The sequence below is a fragment of the Pungitius pungitius genome, chromosome 10 (genome assembly GCF_949316345.1).
Source record: "Pungitius pungitius chromosome 10, fPunPun2.1, whole genome shotgun sequence".
Classification (NCBI taxonomy): domain Eukaryota; kingdom Metazoa; phylum Chordata; class Actinopteri; order Perciformes; family Gasterosteidae; genus Pungitius; species Pungitius pungitius.
In genome coordinates, this window is record NC_084909.1 from 3,888,853 (window position 1) to 3,909,468 (window position 20,616).

At 44.9% G+C, this 20,616-nt stretch overlaps 1 protein-coding gene across 15 annotated transcripts in view; it reads right to left on the reverse strand.

Annotated features, from left to right (window-relative positions):
• Positions 1-20,616, reverse strand: part of neb (nebulin) — a 54,884-nt gene that overhangs the window by 16,384 nt on the left and 17,884 nt on the right. For 14 of the 15 annotated variants that reach the window (XM_062565086.1, XM_062565087.1, XM_062565094.1 and 11 more), the window contains 63 exons: positions 20,463-20,567; positions 20,106-20,213; positions 19,709-20,020; positions 19,394-19,597; positions 18,654-18,758; positions 18,414-18,521; positions 17,825-18,136; positions 17,510-17,713; positions 17,261-17,365; positions 16,908-17,015; positions 16,510-16,821; positions 16,195-16,398; positions 15,956-16,060; positions 15,741-15,848; positions 15,346-15,657; positions 15,040-15,243; positions 14,804-14,908; positions 14,590-14,697; positions 14,088-14,399; positions 13,799-14,002; positions 13,594-13,698; positions 13,388-13,495; positions 12,981-13,292; positions 12,682-12,885; positions 12,115-12,219; positions 11,780-11,887; positions 11,371-11,682; positions 10,671-10,874; positions 10,475-10,579; positions 10,212-10,319; positions 9,809-10,120; positions 9,574-9,678; positions 9,329-9,427; positions 8,990-9,091; positions 8,788-8,895; positions 8,389-8,700; positions 7,553-7,657; positions 7,347-7,451; positions 7,152-7,256; positions 6,955-7,062; positions 6,741-6,851; positions 6,394-6,591; positions 6,061-6,165; positions 5,861-5,965; positions 5,659-5,763; positions 5,457-5,564; positions 5,250-5,363; positions 4,955-5,152; positions 4,266-4,370; positions 4,076-4,180; positions 3,885-3,992; positions 3,255-3,362; positions 3,060-3,167; positions 2,458-2,562; positions 2,272-2,376; positions 2,091-2,189; positions 1,570-1,674; positions 1,259-1,363; positions 1,076-1,180; positions 881-985; positions 609-713; positions 427-531; positions 222-326 (listed from right to left, as the gene is read on the reverse strand). In XM_062565086.1, the coding sequence (XP_062421070.1) occupies positions 222-326; positions 427-531; positions 609-713; positions 881-985; positions 1,076-1,180; positions 1,259-1,363; positions 1,570-1,674; positions 2,091-2,189; positions 2,272-2,376; positions 2,458-2,562; positions 3,060-3,167; positions 3,255-3,362; positions 3,885-3,992; positions 4,076-4,180; positions 4,266-4,370; positions 4,955-5,152; positions 5,250-5,363; positions 5,457-5,564; positions 5,659-5,763; positions 5,861-5,965; positions 6,061-6,165; positions 6,394-6,591; positions 6,741-6,851; positions 6,955-7,062; positions 7,152-7,256; positions 7,347-7,451; positions 7,553-7,657; positions 8,389-8,700; positions 8,788-8,895; positions 8,990-9,091; positions 9,329-9,427; positions 9,574-9,678; positions 9,809-10,120; positions 10,212-10,319; positions 10,475-10,579; positions 10,671-10,874; positions 11,371-11,682; positions 11,780-11,887; positions 12,115-12,219; positions 12,682-12,885; positions 12,981-13,292; positions 13,388-13,495; positions 13,594-13,698; positions 13,799-14,002; positions 14,088-14,399; positions 14,590-14,697; positions 14,804-14,908; positions 15,040-15,243; positions 15,346-15,657; positions 15,741-15,848; positions 15,956-16,060; positions 16,195-16,398; positions 16,510-16,821; positions 16,908-17,015; positions 17,261-17,365; positions 17,510-17,713; positions 17,825-18,136; positions 18,414-18,521; positions 18,654-18,758; positions 19,394-19,597; positions 19,709-20,020; positions 20,106-20,213; positions 20,463-20,567 (9,399 nt within the window). The remainder of the gene's footprint in view (positions 1-221; positions 327-426; positions 532-608; positions 714-880; positions 986-1,075; positions 1,181-1,258; positions 1,364-1,569; positions 1,675-2,090; positions 2,190-2,271; positions 2,377-2,457; positions 2,563-3,059; positions 3,168-3,254; positions 3,363-3,884; positions 3,993-4,075; positions 4,181-4,265; positions 4,371-4,954; positions 5,153-5,249; positions 5,364-5,456; positions 5,565-5,658; positions 5,764-5,860; positions 5,966-6,060; positions 6,166-6,393; positions 6,592-6,740; positions 6,852-6,954; positions 7,063-7,151; positions 7,257-7,346; positions 7,452-7,552; positions 7,658-8,388; positions 8,701-8,787; positions 8,896-8,989; positions 9,092-9,328; positions 9,428-9,573; positions 9,679-9,808; positions 10,121-10,211; positions 10,320-10,474; positions 10,580-10,670; positions 10,875-11,370; positions 11,683-11,779; positions 11,888-12,114; positions 12,220-12,681; positions 12,886-12,980; positions 13,293-13,387; positions 13,496-13,593; positions 13,699-13,798; positions 14,003-14,087; positions 14,400-14,589; positions 14,698-14,803; positions 14,909-15,039; positions 15,244-15,345; positions 15,658-15,740; positions 15,849-15,955; positions 16,061-16,194; positions 16,399-16,509; positions 16,822-16,907; positions 17,016-17,260; positions 17,366-17,509; positions 17,714-17,824; positions 18,137-18,413; positions 18,522-18,653; positions 18,759-19,393; positions 19,598-19,708; positions 20,021-20,105; positions 20,214-20,462; positions 20,568-20,616) is intronic. The other variant, XM_062565097.1, reaches the window with a different exon arrangement.

Below are 20,616 nucleotides of genomic sequence, written 5' to 3' on the forward strand. Positions count from 1 at the left end.
AACTCCAGTAGGTTAGTTCTTGGGTTTAGACCGTTCTAGACATCCTTATGTTCCAAACATAAAGTCAAATTGAATCATTTTAAGGCAAAAAAATTGCCTTGAGAATGAACCCTGAAACCCGATATCTTTAATTATACTTTATTTACTGCAGAAATTGAGAATGTAAGCTGACAATAATGCAGAACGCGTGGGAGAGCCACCTGTGTATTTGCCCCCCTCACCTCACTGTACAGCGTCTTGTTCCTCTCGGCCTGCACCAGCTCCGGCGTGTCCCACACGAAGCAGCCGAGGCCCTTCAGCCATTCCAGGTCCTCCTTGTACTTCACCTGCAGAGGAACCACAACCAACAGCATTTCACCCATATGCCAATGACCCCGCATGGCTCTCTCTCCACCGGGGGGGGGGGGGGGGGGGGTTGAGACTCACGCTGCTGATGTTGTCATTGGCGATCTTGCTGAAGTAGAACTCGGGCCGGTCGGGGATGGACTTCCACGTCCCCAGAGAGTTGATGTACTTCTCTCTGTATTTCACCTGAGGAAGACAAGGAGCACTCCGTAAGAAGACAAATGGTCTCCAGTGATTCTATCTTAAAGAACCGATGTGCCGACCTCGCTGATGTCATCCGTGACCCTGCGGTGGTACGTGATGTCCAGGGCGTCCTTCACCGTGTGGTAGTGACCCTTAGAGAGCTCGAAGGTCTCTTTGTAGCGCAGCTGCAGACATAGAGAAAAGAAGCTTCTTGTTCACGTATATTGAACATTGTTCACAGCTTTTATCTCTTCCTGTAGGTTTTTTTTTCAACATAATGTCAAACCACTTCAAATGAAACACAAAGAACAATAAAGAAGAGACTTATAAGAGTTATTGATCAGGGACTCACGTCACTGGACTGGAGGTAGGCCTTCTTGGCCCGGATGAGCAGAGGTGTGTCGGCGATGGCCGTGTACCTGTGCTTCATCTTCTCGTACTGGTCTTTGTATTTGTTCTATGGGGGAGAAGAAACACGCCGTCAACGTGCGCTCTGTTTCTACAACGGGGAAAGCGGGGGGGGGGGTCGAGTAGGAGGCGGACTTACATCGCTGCAGACCACCTTCATCCTCCTGGAGTGGCCCATGGATGGGGTGTCCATCTCTTGGGTGAAGTGAGTTCGCTCTTTGCTGGCCACGTTGGTGTACTGGAACTGTGGGAAGACAGAAGAAGAACTGGTTAGATGGTCTGCAGGGGCAGGGGGGTTGTCAGAGCGTCATGTGGAACTTGCGTTGTTGGTCAGCTGCTGGGCCCACTTAGCCCTCAGGATGTCCACAGTGTCCCCGGGGGTGGAGACCTTCGCCATCTCCTGCTTGCTCTGGGCCTTGTAGATCATCTGCAGACAGAAGAGGGAAGAAGAGATGCTCAGACGTGCCGCCATATTGGATTCTTCTGCCAGGGACTCTTGCATCGCAAAGATCAGTTAGTGATGGTTCTCAGCTGGGCTCGAACCAAATTTCTCCCAATTTGAATCCATTAACTGGACTGAGAATACATCAAACCCCGCCCCAAAGGACGGAGCCCCTCGCAGCCGCCACTCACGTTGCTCATGTGGCTCTTCAGCTCTGTCACACGGTTGTACTCTGGCGTGTCGAGGACCACGGAGAAGTTTGCAAGGTTCTTTTTGGCCTCCACCGGGTAGGTCGCCTGTGAACAAACACGGGGACAAAGATGATGTCACGTGCTTAAATATTTCACTCCTCAACTCAAGCCTTCCCTTAAAAGATCTCTGGTCTCTTGTGCTGCTGTGGTGCTTTTTGTAATGTTTGGATTGGTCTTCAGTATGAAATGAGTATGGAATAAGGATGTAATGAGAAATGATGGTAGAATGAGGTTGGGATGAGAGTGGAATGAGGATGGAATGAGGATTGAGGATTTAATGAGGGTGGAATAAGGAATGAGGATGTAATAAGGGTAGAATGAGGAATGAGGCTAGAATGAGGGTGGAATGAGGATGGAATGATGGTGGAATGAGGATGGAATGAGGATGGAATGAAGATGGAATGATGGTTGAATGAGGAATGAGGATGGAATGAGGATGGAATGAGGGTGGAATGACATACCCTTTGCTTGGTGATGTTGCGGATGTGGATCATCTCCGGGGTGTCGTACAGGAAGCAGCCCAGTCCTCTCAGCCACGTCAGGTCCTCTTTGTACTTCAGCTATGAAAGTAAAAGCACAATGGTGTGAAGCTACATTTTCTTACCCGGCGTTTTGACGTTTCCCGTGACCATGCGGGCGTACCTCGCTGGTGATCTGGTTGACGTGGTAGCAGTGCATCAGCTGGGGCGTGATGGGCAGAGAGATCAGCTGACCTCTAGTGTTGTAGTACTTCTCTCTGTAGCACAGCTGGAGGAGGAGAGAGGGCAGATGAAAGGATGCTGATGCAAGAGGAGGAGCGATTTAGGGTGGGAGGAGGCGGTTCCTTACCTCGCTGAGGTGCTTCTGGTTCATCTTCACTTGTTTGATGTCCGGAGTGTCGTAGATGCTGTGGATCTTGTCCTTCTGCTTGTGGTATTCTTCCCGATAGAGACGCTGGGGGGAGGGGGTAAACGAGAGGGGGTTCTTAGATCTAAGGGTTCGGATCATAATCACAGATCATAGCAATAAAGAAAAATAGGATCAGATATTACTTTTAGATTTTTCTGCAGACACAGAGAACAGCTAATAATAATAATTGATGATCCATAATAAAAGATACGGATCCCTTTGTTTAATGATTTTAGCAGCCGGTTTACAAGGATCCACATTGTGTAAAAATATGCTAAATGTTAATCTTTTACTTTTTTTGGGTAATTTCTTCATAAAAACACAAAATTCAAATCATAATGGAATTAAATAATGTATTTTTATTGAATATCTTTTATTTATTTTATTATTAATAATTTTATATAATAATGTGCTTAGCTAATATATATTTAAATTCTTGTGGAATTATCTGGATTCATAGGAGAAAACCTTTATGTACACTGTGATGCGTAACATTAATCTGTGAGGGGGGGGGTCAATAAGGTTACATCGCCTCCTCTTACGTTGTTGGTGATCTTGTTGGCCTTCCTGGAGTTGACGAAGTTGACGCCCTCGGGATGAAGAGTGTAGGCCTTCGCCTTCATCATCTCGTAGGCCTCCTTGTACTTCACCTGCACAGATCAAAGCATAGTGTGTGAGAAGGTAACAAAAAGCCTCCATGGTGGAAGCAGGAGGTTTGGAAGATGCTCTCCACTCACGTAGCTGGTGACCACGCTGTTCATCTTGGCCTGCTTGATGAGCGGGGTGTCGCTGGGGAGGGAGTAGCCCGTGGGCATCAGATTCTTGTTGGCCTCCTTGTAGGAGTTCTGGGAGGAGACGGGGGTTAGACGGGGTGAGACGCCTACATTCCAAAGACCGTTTAGGTCCTTTTCTTATTTAACATTTTATCTACAGTTCATATAAGGCTTGCGTTCATTCTGTTTATTTAAAAAGGAGAGCACATTTTTTAACATGTGGTCATGTAATCTAAAACACACAAAGATATCAGAGCTGTCCATATCTAACGTAAATATATTTGTAATGGCTCGTTTAGCTTTAAAGTTGAAGTGATGTGGAAAAGCTCATTTACAAATTTGCTCTTTTTCCGCTCAATAACAATACACGTTTAAAATATATATTTATGTAAGATGATAATCTTACTATGAATCTTCATAAAACAATTGCTTATGAATCAATAAATCAATGAATCAATAATAATAAATGATGTTTCTAGTAATGGTATTAGTCATATTTTTTTAGTCATTGTCTGCACTCATCATGACGTCTAAAGGCTGCAGGTCGAGGACTAATTGATACATAATCAGTTAATTATGACTCGTCGTTCTCACGTCGCTCTGGATGTAGTTGGCCATGCGGGCCCGCTCCGTCTCCATGGTAACAGCGGGAGCCGTGTTGGTGCCCTTGATGTTGGTGTTGTAGTCGTAGCGGTAGTGCAGCTGGAACACAAGCATCAGAATTTAGATATAGTTCTATTTGAATGGTAAGTGATGGACTCCTTGGAGAAGGAGGTGTGACTCACGTCGCTCAAGTTCAGGGAGTTCTGCTTGGAGGTCTCGTACACCGGGGTGTCCGTCACCACCGAGTACTCCTTGAAGGACTCGATGCCTTTGGCTCGGTACTTGTTCTGGAACAAAACACACGATGTTCATCAGAGGGGTGAACGTTTAGGGCGGGGCAGCCGAGGGGGGGGGGCGGGGCCGAGCACTCACCTCGCTCTGAAGGTCACCGGCGTGCTTCACCCGGATGATCTCCGGTGTGTCCGCGGCGTAGCAGCCGATTCCCCTCAGCCAGTTCAGGTCATCCTTGTAGATGATCTGTGGAGGGAGAGACCTCAGGTCACTTTGGAGGGCGGGTTCACATGGGGGAAGACCAACATCTAAGGCTGATTTAACGTTAGAATGCCGTCTTCTTGGGATCTTTGTTCTTATATTACCTTCATATGGGAACTTTGAGTAAATATTTTGCTGGTAAATAGTTTACAGGATATTCAACCTTTGTTACTTTATAATACGTTTAATATTTGACTGGTTTCCTTGCAGGATTTGAACAAAGAACATAAAGCTGTGCATTAAGTTTACTGTTAAGTAATCTTTGTGAACGTGGTCGATTTAACTCAAAATTTCTGCATATTTACAGAAAAGTGCCCAAAGAACATCACGTTTCACTCTTTGAGTGCCTTAAGAATGAATCATCCGATCTTCTCTTATTTGGGCTGGTTTAGCGGCTCCAAAATAGACTCAAGTCTTCTGTGGAATCGCCAAATTGATAAACAGTTCTGTGGTCACATGATGAAGTTGGAATGTTATAACAATATCTTACATTGCATATCTTACATTGCATAAGACGCTCAAACGGAGCTACTAAAAAGGAAGCAGGAAGGGGCCCTTCGGGAACTCACGTCGCTGAGCTGCTCGTTGACTTTGCGGGCCTGCGTGTACACCTGCATGTCGGGGAGGCAGATCCACTGGTGCAGGAACTTGCGGTAGTGGATCCCACTGACGGTGGACTGGGTCTTGCGGGCCGAGAGGATCTCCAGCATGTCCGGCGGGATGTGGTTCTTGGCCTTGGTCTTCTCGTAGTCCTCCCGATAGAGCCGCTGTGGAGAGACGGAGGACACCCCCCCCCCCGGGGGTTATTTCTCCCGTCACCGCTCAATGTTAACGGTAAAAAAACGCAGCGAGGACGCGACTCACGTCCAGGACCAGCTTCCCGGCTTTGACGCAGCGGGCGGTGGCGGGGTCGTCCTCCAGAGACTTGGGTAGACTGTAGAGGGACTTGAACTTCTCGTAGTCCTCCTTGTACTTCACCTAGAAAGCGAAGGGGGGGGGGGGCATGGGATTCAAACTGTGGGACTCATAACCGTGGAAGCGTGTCGTTAATACGGATCCGATCATACTCACGCCGCTGAGGATGACCTTCTGCTGCTTGGCGTGCTGCAGGGCGTGTGCGTCGTGAGGGATCTGGTAGCTCTTGGCTTTGACTTTGTCCCATGCGGCGCTGTACTCTTTCTGTGAACGGGGGTCGGGGGGGGGGATACAACGTCATTGCTTGTTCAAAAAGCCTTTTCAAGCTTTAGGACCTCGATGGAAGGAAAGAACTCACTTTGCTGAAGTAGTGCTTGAAGTTGAGGCATCGGGCGTAGTCGTATGTATCCAACACGGTGGTGTACAGGTGCTTCTCCTTGTGATACGCCTCCTTGTAGTTCAGCTGTGGACATCAAAGGGGGGGGGGGGTATTGAATCAAAGCACGCCACCGTGTGTTTTTCAACTGCAGCGTTGTGTATTTGTGTTTTTCAGAACTCACGTCGCTGGCCCAGGTGTGACCCAGGACGGCGGTCACGTAGGCCGGGGTGTCCGTCACGATGGAGTAATTGTTGAACTCCTTCTTGGCCTCGTTTCTGTATTTGAGCTGTGAGGGAAAACAAAGATGTGGGAGAGAACAGAAGTGAAGATGACCGTTCCAACATATGTATGAACATGAAGAACGCTGGCGACGTCTCTCACCTCACTCTGCAGCTCGTAGGACTTCTTGGCCCGGACGATCTCCGGCGTGTCCCAGACGAAGCAACCCATCCCCTTCATCCAGTTCAGGTCGTCCTTGTAGAAGACCTGAAGGACAACAGCAACATTATAGGACATGTTCTCTGGTCTGCTTAACTGATGGAGGTCTATAGAGGATCGGGACTAAGTAAGACTGGTTCACGTTGGGGATCAGGACTAAACAGACTTTGAGAACCAGATTAAAGTTCCTCACAGTAACCTTTAATACGAAAGATTTTTTATATATATATATATTACGAGTTTGGTTGATCAGTGAGCAGCAGATGGAGAACCTACGTCACTGAGGATCTCGTTGGTCTTGCGGGCCCGGATGACGTCCTCCTGGTCGGGGTGACATGTCCACTGGTGCAGGTATGTGCGGTAGAGGACGTCGCTCAGCATGTCCTGGCAACGCTTAGCAACCTTGTTGGCGATGATGTCTGGTGGGAGGTGGGTCTTGGTCTTGGTGTGGTTGTAGTCCTTTGTGTAGACCCTCTGTAAAGACATTCAGACCGTGGCGTTAATGACATAGTCATTACTAATGTGTTACAAATTGGCCCAAAATGACATTTTAGAAGAATGTAAATAATCTCTGGTGATAAAGTTTCTAACCATCTCTATATAGAGTATCTTGGATGTCTTACCAGTCCCTTGTTCTTCTCCTGCTGTCCACAGCGCATTACTTCGGGGAAGTCCACCAGCGTCCCGGCCATGTAGTGACCCTTGGCCTTCTCGTGCAAATCCTTGTACTTGACCTAGTACGATCCAGAATAGCAACAGACCCAACTGTTGTTATTTACATTCTGCGAGAATAAAAACCTGACTTCTTAAAATCGGCATGGACAAGAAGGGACTCACATCGCTGATGATCTCCCGGCCCTTCTTGCCGCTGAGCAGTGGGATGTACTGGTGGTTCAGCTGGTAGCCGGTAGCCTTCGACTCGTCCCATTGCTGCTTGTAGAGTTTCTGAAATCCCACAGACACGCAGTGTAAAACCAAAGCTGAAATGTATGACATCATACAAATGAATACACAAATAAAATGCTTTGCATTACCTCACTGATGTTCTTGGACACCTCCCTGCTGTGAGCCAGTTGAGGGGTGTCTTCTGAACCGATATATTGACCCTTCTCTGCATTGAAAGTCTCTTTGTACTTCAGCTGTGGCAGAGGACAAACAACATAGTTGTGTTTATCACCAAGCTACTTGAAATCAATAAGTTAGAATCAGATGCTTTATATTTAACTTACATCACTGAGGTTTGCAGCGTTTATCTTCGCCAAGACAATCTCAGGGCGGTCCACGACGTGGGTGAATTTGGAGAAGCAGTCTTTGGCATGTTTCTTGTAGTGCCTCTGCAATGACAAACACACAGCATGGAGGTGACACAAACACCTGCCACGAAAGAGAGCAGGAAAATCATGCTAAAAGACTGAATGCAATGTAGTTCACCCACCTCATTGATGATCTCCTGGGCCTTCCTGACCTTGACGTGGTCAACAGAGTCAGCTGCTATCCAGCCGCAGCCGCGAATCCATTCCAAATCAGCCTTATACATATTCTGTAGACAGGAAGAAAGACATCAACACATGATTGGTACAGTCATTTTTATGTTTTCATCTCACATAAATTGGAATAACCGTCATTATATATTCAAAAGTCACCACGATTCAGCTGCAGTGGTCTAACAATTCATTCTAGTAAATGTTGTTGCACCGCTTGGTCTTGAACAAGTTACTTTGTCTTCACTTCCAGGATTGGAAATCCACTAAGAAAAGAAGGTTGCTTTCAGCATTCTCTAAAAACAATTATTTGTAACTTGCAATTGTCACCAGAATGTTACACATACAAGTAGCAGATGCCAGATAGGGTTTTTCCACCTTAAATGAGAGTTTGCCCAAAGAGAGCAACCTGAGTTGGTAATGAAATAAACATGACTGGATGTGTTCCTTATGCCCTCGTAGATAAGACAGCGTCCTCGAATACACAGAGCTCACCCAACAAGGCAATCCTCCTCTGCAATGACGGAAAGCCGATTGTTGCTTCGGCTAAAAGGTCATATTTTACTTGTACACATTTCTTGGTCTTTAGTTGTTCGCATTAAGTTCTGATATGGAGTTATTTTTTATGACACACTACTTGTGTTTGCAGAACAATTTCTCTCCACCCAGGAGAAACATTTTGGTTCTAAACACCTAACTATCACAAAGTAGCTGTTTCTTCGGGAAAATAACAAATTAAAAAAACCTGCATGCATGAATGTGACAGCGGCATCCTGGGATGAGCACTCACATCACTCTGAAGGTCGTAGGCTTTGCGGGCCTGGATGACATCACTGGAGTCCGGCATACAGGTCCAGTTGTGCAGGCGGGTTCTGTAGATGTTGTCGTTGACCTGGATCTGGCACTTCTTGGCCAGTTCGAACTGCAGCATGTCCACCGGCAGGTTGAACTTGGTCTTGGACTTGTTGAAGTCCTTCTTGTACAGGGCGTCGCTGGCGATCCTGGCCGAGTTCAAGGCCAGCATGATCAGAGGGTCGTCATGGACGCTGAGGGCTCCGATGTGGTGGCCCACCTGCTTACGGTAACTCTCGAGGTACTTATGCTGCGGGACGGACAGACATCACATGTTCAGTCCAATTGTAATCAACATGGTTGTAGGTGTGAAAACGACTTTGTCTCAAATACTCACTTGACTCTGAACTTTAGTGGTCTGGATGCACTGCTTGATTGGCACGGCGTCTCCAGGCATGAAGTAGCCCGTGGCTTTGACCTTATCCCAAGCTTTGGTGTACAGTTTCTGCAAGAGGTGGAAATAGTGATATGGATGATGAGAACGTAAAGGACAAAGTAAAGGACAAAGAACTGTTGACTCGTCAAGGAGTTGGTCTTACCGGGTGAAGGTTCTTGGCCACCTCTCTGGCTGTGGCAAGAACCGGGGTGTCGGAGGACGTGAACTTTGTCTTGTCGTTGTGCCAGGCCTCGCGATATTTAGCCTGTACAGAGCGATAAATCAGTTCAGTTAGGTCAGTCAGGAGGAAAACAATTGGTCGCCAGGACATTAAATAGTATGTTTTAGCATCCTGCGATTTTATTATTCACTATTTTTTAGTTCAACCAACAAACAAAATTGTTGTTCAGTTACTACTCTTTGGTTGGTTTTAACTCCATACAAACTGTAGCTGGTGTATACTTTAATATGTTCAACATCTGATCAGCAGTTTCCTGCTCACCTCGTTGAGGACCGCAGCGGCATTCTTGGCACAAACCATGTCGACTCTGTCAGTTTTGACAGTGAATTTCTGATTGTCCAACTTGACACGATAGCCTCTCTGAAAAAAAGCAAGAACAAGACAGGACAATAATTCATCTAATTTAATAAACGCAAGCATTTTGTGGGAAATTCTACATTTTTAAGGTATATCTACTGCGTATACATTTCTGACAAATCAGACAGTGGAATTGTATGCAGACTTACATCAGCAAGGACCTTCTGGGCATGTTTGACCTTCAGGACATCCACAGACTCATGTGGAATCCATCCACATCCACGTATCCACTCCATATCAGCTTTGTACACAGCCTAAGGAAACAAAGCAGACACACATTTATGTGATGAATAATAGCAATGTGAAAATATTGGGGACATGCGATCCTCAGATCATCAAATCCTATAAATATTCAACTATCCACAAATGCTGCCGTTAACCTACATCGCTCTGCAGATCGTAGGCCTTTCTGGCCTGCACCACGTCGGTGGAGTCCGGCAGGCAGGTCCACTGGTGCAGATAAGTTCTGTAGTTGAAGTCGTTCACTTGTTGCTGGCACTTCTTGGCCAGCTCAATATTCAACATGTCCACCGGCAGGTTGAACTTGGTCTTGGACTTGTTGAAGTCCTTCTTGTACAGGGCGTCGCTGGCGATCTTGGCCGAGTTGAGGGCCAGCATGATCAGAGGGTCGTCCTGGACGCAGCGAGCGCCGATGTGGTGGCCCACCTGCTTACGGTACCCTGCATGGTACTTGTACTAAAAAGAGATAAAAGAATGAATGAGAATGGGGGAAAACAATCGAAGGAATGTATCTGTATTTAAACCTCACCCAGGGTTCTCTACTTACGTCACTGATGATATCTCTGGAAGCTCTAGCCTTCAGCACGGAGATGGTGTCCTCCTTGATGTGATAGCCTTTGGCCTTGTGCTCGTCCCATGCCTTTGTGTACAGTTTCTGCACACAGCAAAGAAATATGATCTAAATAACTGAAATACAACATTAAGATCAATGATCATGTACTATTTATATAGTATGAGTAGCTTCACGTACAATTTTATGAGTTCGACCATCTGCAGAACTCTGCTGATCTTGTAAGGATACCAACTTACGTTACTGATGCTGATGGCGTTGGCTTTGGACAGAACGAAGCCGGGCGCGTCAGGCGGGAGGTGGAAGGAGAGTTTCTCGTTATCCCAGGCTTCTCTATACTTCCACTGTCAGAATGATACAAAGCAAATACCGTCAACTTCCATCTATAACGACGTTATAAGTGTACACATCAATGCAAAACAAGTTATTACTCACATCACTGATGTTGTGGGCATTCTGCTTAGACAACACAATGGCCGGGAGGTCGACCACGCTGGTGAACTTCACGGTGCTCGGGGGCTGGCGGTAGAGCCGCTCATTGATGATGGCCTGAGCATTTCTAGCTTTGACCACGTCCACGGAGTCTTGGGGCGACCAGCCGCATCCCCTCAGCCACTCCATATCGGCTTTGTACACGGCCTTTGGACACAGGAAGCAGTTCAAATGCAAACAAATACTCTTGCATTCTCGTACGTTTTTAATGAGGCTTAGACCAGGGGTGCTCAATAGGTCGATCGCAGTAACAGTCGGTCCCGTGCCATCGATAAAATAAATGACACGTCGCGCATGCGCAGTCTACTGCCGGAGATGAGCGATCTCGGATCGATCCTTGCTTACTAATAGACACATTTTATTCTAAAGCAACTATGTTCTGTGACAGTTTCCTCCTTCTGACAGTTTTCTTCAAATCGACCCGTTTTGCGCTTACAGCAACCCTGTTGTTGGTCACCGCTACTACTTAACGTGTAGATTGCCATAGCTTGGTTGGTTGAAAAGTAGCTTGCGAGCCTGAAAAGTGTGGGCACCCCTGTCTTAGACCGAGGAACACAAGTGACATCATGGATTCTGACATAAGCTCCTTTTTAAGCTAATTTTATCAAGGCCTTTATTGGTTTTGTTCTTTTCATGCACTCACATCGCTCTGCAGGTCGTACACCTTCCTAGCCTGAACCACGTCGCTGGAGTCCGGCAGGCAGGTCCACTGGTGCAAGTGGGTTCTGTAGTTGAAGTCGTTCACTTGTTGCTGGCACTTCTTGGCCAGCTCAATGGTCAGCATGTCCACCGGCAGGTTGTACTTGGTCTTGGTCAAGTTGAAGTCCTTCTTGTATATGTTTTCGCTGGAGATCTTGGCAGCGTTAGCGGCCAACATGATCAGAGGGTCGTCGTGTATGCTGAGCGCACCAATATGGTGGCCGCACTGTTTGCGGTAACCGGCCTTGTATTTGTACTGACAATTTGGGAATGGAAGTATTTTTGATTAGTTTCATTGAAAAAAGAGAAAATTCAGCCTGTGAAGCAACTATGGAAACGAGGATCACACTTACATCACTGACGATGTCTCGAGAGGCCCTGGCCGATAAAACAGAAATTGCATCTTTGGGAAGGTAGTAGCCTTTGTTTATGGTGTCCTCGTAGCCTTCACGATATTGTTTCTGGGGAAAGGGAAAGACTAAGTTACGGCATCTAATATATTCACCGTTTCACAAAATACCAGACAATTTCCCTTGCAGTAGATTGGATTAAAAGGTCAACAATCATATATCAATGTGATTTATTCAAGCTTTAGCAGAATCAACTGATCAAGTAAAAGTATCAACTTTATATTTATGATAGTCTTTGATGATTGATTGTACGGCTACATGACGGGGCGCTGCGTTACCAGACTGGTGTTGATTTTGTTCTGTTTGGCCAGGATGATCTCTGGGGTGTCACACTTGATGTGGAGGTTGAGCTTGTCCTTTTCCCAGGCAGAAGTATACGCTTTCTGCAAACAGCATATTAACAAGGTTTAGTTTAATATAAAAGTGTTGCCTATCAGTTACCACTGTGGTATGTGTACATATACATATATTTATTTAGCTCTTAGTATACTTAGTTACTGTGGCCTTTGCACTTGTTTAAAAAAAAAAAGTTTATTTTTTAACCATGTCTATTGTGTGCACTGTCCACTTTGCTGACACGATCCTGTGAATTTCCCCATTGGGACAAATAAAGGCATATCTTTTCTTATTTTAACATGAATTATGTTTCCTTCTGGAGTCAGCACACAAATGTGCTGTTAAACTCTATTTTTTATCCTTTTTATTAGCAGCATCACTATCGACTTCCCTAAAAAGGCTCAAGTAGGGGGGGTTAAACCAAAAAATTTGTTTTACACGTTAAGAATGTTCCCACAAAATAATAATGAAAGTTGAATAGAATGCATTGAAATAACATTGGATACTACCTTGTCCATGGTTTGGGCATTTGTTTGAGCGAGGACATACGGCATGTCACTTGTCTTTGCAGTGAATTTGAAGCGGCTGGGAGGCTGACGATACTTGATTTCGCTCAGAATCTCGGACGCCTTTTTGGCTTTTTCCACATCAACTGAACCGATTGGCACCCAACCTGTTCCCCTGATCCATTCCATGTCGGCTTTGTAAACGGCCTACAAATCAAAACGGTGGGACACACATTGAGTCCTCTTTTTGAAAGGAACAATATCTTGCAACAAAACACATTGTAAATAGTTGGTATTCTCACGTTGCTCTGCAGGTCGTAGGCCTTTCTAGCCTGGACCACGTCATTGGAGTCAGGAAGGCAGGTCCAGTTGTGCAGATGAGTTCTGTAGTTGAAGTCATTGACTTGCACCTGGCACTTCTTGGCCAGCTCAATATTCAACATGTCCACCGGCAAGTTGAACTTGGTTTTGGACTTGTTGAAGTCCTTCTTGTAAAGAGCGTCGCTGGCGATCTTGGCCGAGTTCATAGCGAGAACGATCAGAGGGTCGTCGTGGACGCTGAGGGCCCCAATGTGGTGGCCCACCTGCTTACGGTACCCTGCGTGGTACTTGTACTGTGTCGAGATAAAAGAGTGAATTGATGATTAACAGAACATGGCAAAAAAGGCAAATGTCAGTATCACTGGGAATTCTTTTATAGGTGACGCACATCACTGATGATTTCTCTTCCACGTTTGGCAGCGACGATAGAGACAGCATCGGACTTGATGTCGTAGCCCTTCCTGAACATCTCCTCAACACCTTCCCTGTATATTTTCTGGATGATATAGAATAGAAATTAGATTACAATGAAGAAATTTCAACATAACACGGATATTTTAATGTATGATTCCCAAAACAGATGATCCAAAGTACCTTGCTAATGTTGTAAGCATTAGCTTTGGAGAGCACAATCTCGGGTAAATCGGGGATTACATGGTTCTTGACCTTGTCAGCCTCCCAAGCGGCAGTGTAGTGTTTCTGTGGTGAGAAATACAACAAGAAAACACAATCTGTGAACCCCAGGAAGAGATGGAACAAAAGTGCCAAGATTGCAACCGAGTGATGTGACATTCTTGACCTTGTTGATTATTTCAGCGTTTGCTTTGGCCAAGACCATTGGAAGCGAAGTCATGTCAGTTGTAAACTTCTGTGTGTCTGGTTTCAACTTGTAGAGATGGTCGCTGAGAATTCTACCAGCGTTCTTGGCCTTCAACACATCAAGTGAACCAATGGGGATCCATCCCACACCCACAGTCTCATCCAGGTCGGCTTTGTATACAGCCTGTTGGGGAAAAATCGATTAAAAAATAGGCATGGTTGATTATAGGCATGTTGACGTCCGTCAAATGTGTAAGAAAAGGGCTCACGTCGCTCTGAAGATCGTAGGCCTTCCTGGCCTGCACAACATCATTGGAGTCCGGCAGGCAGGTCCACTGGTGCAGGCGGGTAATGTAGTTGGCGTGGTTGACTTGGATCTGGCACTTCTTGGCCAGCTCAAGGCTCAACATGTCCACCGGCAGGTTGAACTTGGTCTTGGACTTGTTGAAGTCCTTCTTGTACAGGGCGTCGCTGGCGATCTTGGCCGAGTTGAGAGCCAGCACGATTAGAGGGTCATCGTGGACGCTGAGGGCTCCAATGTGGTGTCCCACTTGCTTACGGTATCCTGCGTGGTACTTGTACTGATGATAGCAGAATGTGTTTAGTCACAGATTCAACAACCCCTCACCTAATGCTTTATGCCAATTTGTCAATCATAGGGCTATAACAAATGTATCTTTTTATAATCCAAAGATTCTCGTGGTCTTCAAATACAACTTAGATTAATGCTAGTCCGCTGTGATAATACAGGTGCGTGCATGATTCACTTACATCACTGATGATGTCTCTGGAAGCCTTTGCGGCCTTCACAGACACTGCATCCACTGGGAGGAAATATCCTTTGTTGATAGTTGCTTCATAGCCTTGTCTGTACAGTTTCTGAAAAGCAAAACATACTTTTTAAGGACACTTTTGTTAACAGTTTTAACCAACGGAGGCACTAAATTCTGGAGAGCATCAGGCTTTCCACAAACCCTAACCCAACCTTGCTCATGTTGATAGCGTTCTGCTGAGAGAGGACAATCTCTGGGGTGTTCGGTTGGATGTGCAGTTTGGTCTTGTCCTTCTCCCATGCCTCGGTGTAGAGATGCTGGAAGAAACCACAAATGTTTCTTGTGTCACTTGATGGCATCAACTCAACAGATATCCAGAGAGAGCGCTCCATTGCAAAGCCAGGTAGTCACTACCTTTCATTTTACCAATACAATGACAAACTCTAACCTTGTTCATGGTCAAAGCGTTATTCTTTGCTAGCACAAGGTTCATGGCCTGCGTGGTGCTGGTAAAGGGAAATTTGCTGGGGGGCTGGCGGTATTTCCTTTCGTTCAAGGCATCCGCAGCCTTCTTGGCTTTCTCCACCTCCAGTGAGCCAATGGGGACCCAGCCCGTGCCCTGGAGCCACTTCAGGTCAGCTTTGTAGACGGCCTATGAAGCGCAGCAACGCAACATTAAAATACAGACATTCTTTGCAATGTGAAGATAAAATTAAAGAAAAATAGAAACAGCTAAAAGGGAAGCAACACTCACATCACTCATTATTTCATAAGCATGTCTGGCCTGCACCACATCAGTGGAGTCCGGCAGACACGTCCAGTTGTGGAGGCGAGTGATGTAGTTGGCGTGGTTGACCTGGATCTGGTTCTTCTTGGCCAGCTCAAAGGCCATCATGTCCACCGGCAGGTTGAACTTGGTTTTGGACTTGTTAAAGTCCTTCTTGTACAGGGCGTCGCTGGCGATCTTGGCCGAGTTGAAAGCCAGCACGAGCAGAGGGTCGTCCTGGACGCAACGAGCGCCGATGTGGTGGCCCACCTGCTTACGGTACCCTGCGTGGTACTTGTACTAGAGGGTTAAAATTATATAAATATATAGATTAGTTGTTGCAGACCTACTCTCTTTTTATTTAAATAAAACTAAACACTTACATCACTAGCGATGTCCGTGGAAGCTCTGGCTGCTTTAACAGAAATGGCATCTTGGCGCATGTCGTAGCCCTTCTTCTTGGAGTCTTCATTTGCCTGCTTGTACTTTTTCTGTAAGCAAACACATTAATCCGACATACGTTAAGAATATCAATTTATTATTGAAAGTAATTCATCATGAGAGTTGGATGACCATAATTATATATATCTCCACTTACCAAGCTGTAGTTAACATTGTTTGCTTTGGCAAGAAGAACATCCATTGCGTCAGGCATGATGTGAATCTTTGACTTTTCGTTGTCCCAGGCTTCAACGTATGATTTCTGTAGTCATAGGAAAACAAAAGTACAAGGACTGACTTATTTATTTTATGACTAAGTAATTTCTTTATATAAATAAGTGGTCAATAGACTTGTTAGACATGATACAAGATGGTTATCTAAATATGGCTTCATACCTTGTTCATAACCTGAGCGTTGGCCTTAGCCAACACCATGGGCATGTCTTCGGTGGTCATTTTGAATTTGAAGTTGCTGGGGGGCTGGCGATACTTTCTCTCATTCAGGGCCTCGCCAGCTTTCTTGGCCTTCTCAACATCCAGTGAACCTATAGGCACCCACCCGATGCCCTGCATCATCTTCTGATCCTCCTTGTACACAGCCTGGACCAGACAGAAAGGGTGCATTATGAAACAAGAGGCTCCACCACGTCAAAAAGGAACATTTGTATTTGTGATACTTCCTACAAAATGAACTCAAGGATTCACACTCACATCGCTCATTATTTCATAAGCACGTCTGGCCTGCACCACATCAGTGGAGTCCGGCAGACACGTCCAGTTGTGGAGGCGAGTGATGTAGTTGGCGTGGTTGACCTGGATCTGGTTCTTCTTGGCCAGCTCAAAGGCCATCATGTCCACCGGCAGGTTGAACTTGGTCTTGGACTTGTTAAAGTCCTTCTTGTACAGGGCGTCGCTGGCGATCCTGGCCGAGTTGAGAGCCAGCACGAGCAGAGGGTCGTCCTGGACGCAACGAGCGCCGATGTGGTGGCCCACCTGCTTACGGTACCCTGCGTGGTACTTGTACTGGAGGGTTAAAATGATATAAATATATAGATTAGTTGTTGCAGACCTACTTGTCCCTTTTAATTTAAATAAAATCAAACACTTACATCACTAGCAATGTTAGTGGAAGCTCTGGCTGCTTTAACAGAAATGGCATCTTGGCGCATGTCGTAGCCCTTCTTCTTGGAGTCTTCATTTGCCTGCTTGTACTTTTTCTGTAAGCAAACACAAAGCCTCAAACCCATAAGTAAATGGATTTTCATTCCAAAAATGGCTGAGGTATTAGATATGTGTTGATAAGATAAAATCATCCATAATCAATATAGAATATCTTTGAGTCTTAATTTAAGAAAGCACTTTGTAGCCTTTAGTAAAAAGTGCAATTGACTAAATTGTAGCATTGTTATATTATCCATACATGAGAGTTAATTTACTTTTACATTTTTTATTCTCCACTTACCAAGCTGTAGTTGACATTGTTGGCTTTGGCTAGAAGGACATCCATAGCGTCAGGCATGATGTGGATCTTTGACTTCTGTTTCTCCCAGGCTTCAACATATGTTTTCTGTATTCATAGAAACCAAAGATATAAAAACGTAATATCTCTGTGAACTCTGCAAGTTACCATTTTTACAAAAGAAAGGGAGAAAAGGTTAAACAGTATTTTTTTTATCATTACATTTTTGTTGAAAGGTTTATGTTTTTATACCTTGTTCATAACCTGAGCGTTGGCCTTAGCCAACACCATGGGCATGTCTTCGGTGGTCATTTTGAATTTGAAGTTGGTGGGGGGCTGGCGATACTTTCTCTCATTCAGGGCCTCGCCAGCTTTCTTGGCCTTCTCAACATCCAGTGAACCTATAGGCACCCACCCGATGCCCTGCATCATCTTCTGATCCTCCTTGTACACAGCCTGGACCAAACAGAAAGGGTACATTATGAAACAAGAGGCTCCACCACTTCAAAAAAGAACATTTGTATTTGTGATACTTCCTACAAAATGAAGTCAAGGATTCACACTCACATCGCTCATTATTTCATAAGCACGTCTGGCCTGGACCACATCAGTGGAGTCCGGCAGACACGTCCAGTTGTGGAGGCGAGTGATGTAGTTGGCGTGGTTGACCTGGATCTGGTTCTTCTTGGCCAGCTCAAAGGCCATCATGTCCACCGGCAGGTTGAACTTGGTCTTGGACTTGTTAAAGTCCTTCTTGTACAGGGCGTCACTGGCGATCTTGGCCGAGTTGAGAGCCAGCACGAGCAGAGGGTCGTCCTGGACGCAACGAGCGCCGATGTGGTGGCCCACCTGCTTACGGTACCCTGCGTGGTACTTGTACTGCAAATAAAGCATGAGGAAACCGATTAAAATCTTTACAGTTGTTGTGAAGCAAATAAATCATCAGCTGTATATTTATTTAGACTTTGCCTCACATAAGTTAGCGTACTTTAAAGATTTAGTTAATCACATTCATAACAATAGACCACAAAACTATGGATACACTGATAATAAAATCCAATGGTCTTAAAACTTCCGTTGTGTGTTTTTACAACCTTTTTTCTTAAAAAGTATTATTTGTGTTAATCGCACTGAGTGGAAAAGTAAATTATTTTACGTCGCTGGCAATGTCCCTGGAAGCCCTGGCTGCCAGGATAGCAATGGCGTCGTTACGCAAGTCGTATCCCTTCTTCTTGGCTTCTTCATTGGCTTGCTTGTACATTTTCTGTGTAAAAAGGGGGAAAAGCACAAAAGCCTCAAGCATCTTCTATAAAATGGTGGTGTAACAATACGTATGTTGCTTTAGAAGCTATGACAACAACTTCACTTATTCTCAAAATGATGTAGCAGGACTCACCAGACTGTAGTTTGATTTGTTTGCTTTGGCCAGTTGAACGTCCATGGCATCAGGCATGAGATGAATGGTGGTTTTATCTTTCTCCCATGCTTGAATGTAAGATTGCTGTAGTAATAATAATAATAATTATTGTTATTGTTATTATAATACACTTTATATTCATAGCATCTTTTACACAAGAAATGCAGCAGAGTGCTTTGCAATAACAGGCAACATATTTAGAAATGACATTAAAACAAGAAAAATGTGACAAAACACTTGACATTATAATAAAAATAGGAAGGAAACAGAATTTAATAGAATGCACAGCGTCAAATGTAAAAAAAAAAACACATTGAATAATAGCAGTATAAAAACCCATATTTGCAGCAAGCACACATCAATTTACACTGCAGCAGCATCAAAATGTCTCCAATCTCTTTTCCAGCTGTTCATTTAAATATGATCGCCCAAACTCGTATGGGAAAATGTAAAAGTAGATTGGATATTAGTTATGTTAATATGTGAAATTTTTTACAGCAAATTCATTTTTATGTTTACATTATCATTTCAGTTTTGTCCTATATGGGCTTCCATACCTTTGGTGCTGATATTAAGTTTGAATGAATCGAATGAATATCAACATTACATTACAAAAAAGATGGGAGCAAAAGTCTGTGTTCAACCAAATAGCATTCTTCAAAATATCATGAAAACATTAACTTAAAACCTAAAAGGGGATATTAAGTTTACGGAAATACCTTGTTCATAACCTGAGCGTTGGCCTTAGCCAACACCATGGGCATGTCTTCGGTGGTCATTTTGAATTTGAAGTTGGTGGGGGGCTGGCGATACTTTCTCTCATTCAGGGCCTCGCCAGCTTTCTTGGCCTTCTCAACATCCAGTGAACCTATAGGCACCCACCCGATGCCCTGCATCATCTTCTGATCCTCCTTGTACACAGCCTGGACCAAACAGAAAGGGTACATTATGAAACAAGAGGCTCCACCACTTCAAAAAAGAACATTTGTATTTGTGATACTTCCTACAAAATGAAGTCAAGGATTCACACTCACATCGCTCATTATTTCATAAGCACGTCTGGCCTGGACCACATCAGTGGAGTCCGGCAGACACGTCCAGTTGTGGAGGCGAGTGATGTAGTGGGCGTGGTTGACCTGGATCTGGTTCTTCTTGGCCAGCTCAAAGGCCATCATGTCCACCGGCAGGTTGAACTTGGTCTTGGACTTGTTAAAGTCCTTCTTGTACAGGGCGTCGCTGGCGATCTTGGCCGAGTTGAGAGCCAGCACGAGCAGAGGGTCGTCCTGGACGCAACGAGCGCCGATGTGGTGGCCCACCTGCTTACGGTACCCTGCATGGTACTTGTACTGGAAAAGTAATTGTCAAAGGAGGGGAACCGTAATTAATGATATTCAAAAGGTAGAGTATGAGAATAACTCCGCAGAGACGTACATCACTAGCTATAGCTGTGGAGGCTTTGGCAGCTTGGACTGCAATGGCATCACCCCGGAGATTATGGCCCTTCTTCTTGGACAGCTCATTGTCCAATTTGTACAGTTTCTGAACAGAGAGAGAAAAAATATTCTTTTCAAATGAAAGAGACACTTTTACCATTTTAACCAGCATCTATTAACAGTGTTAAGATTGATGATAGATTGATTGAGATACTTTGACAATGGTTAATTTCTGGTTAATTTGTCTATATAATGTTTATAGATGCTTTGAAATATAGACATTAAATTGCAAATCATGATGGAGCAAGAAAACAGTGTGACGGTTGTGAGGAATAATGAAGTCATCCCGCTGTACCTCACTGACGTTCTTCTTGTTTCCTCTGGCGAGAACAATGTCCATTGCATCAGGCATGATGTGGATTGAAGTCTTGTCTTTCTCCCAGGCGGTGATGTAGGATTGCTGAAAGCATAAAAGTAGTCCTCATTTCTTATACAAGGCAGTAATATCT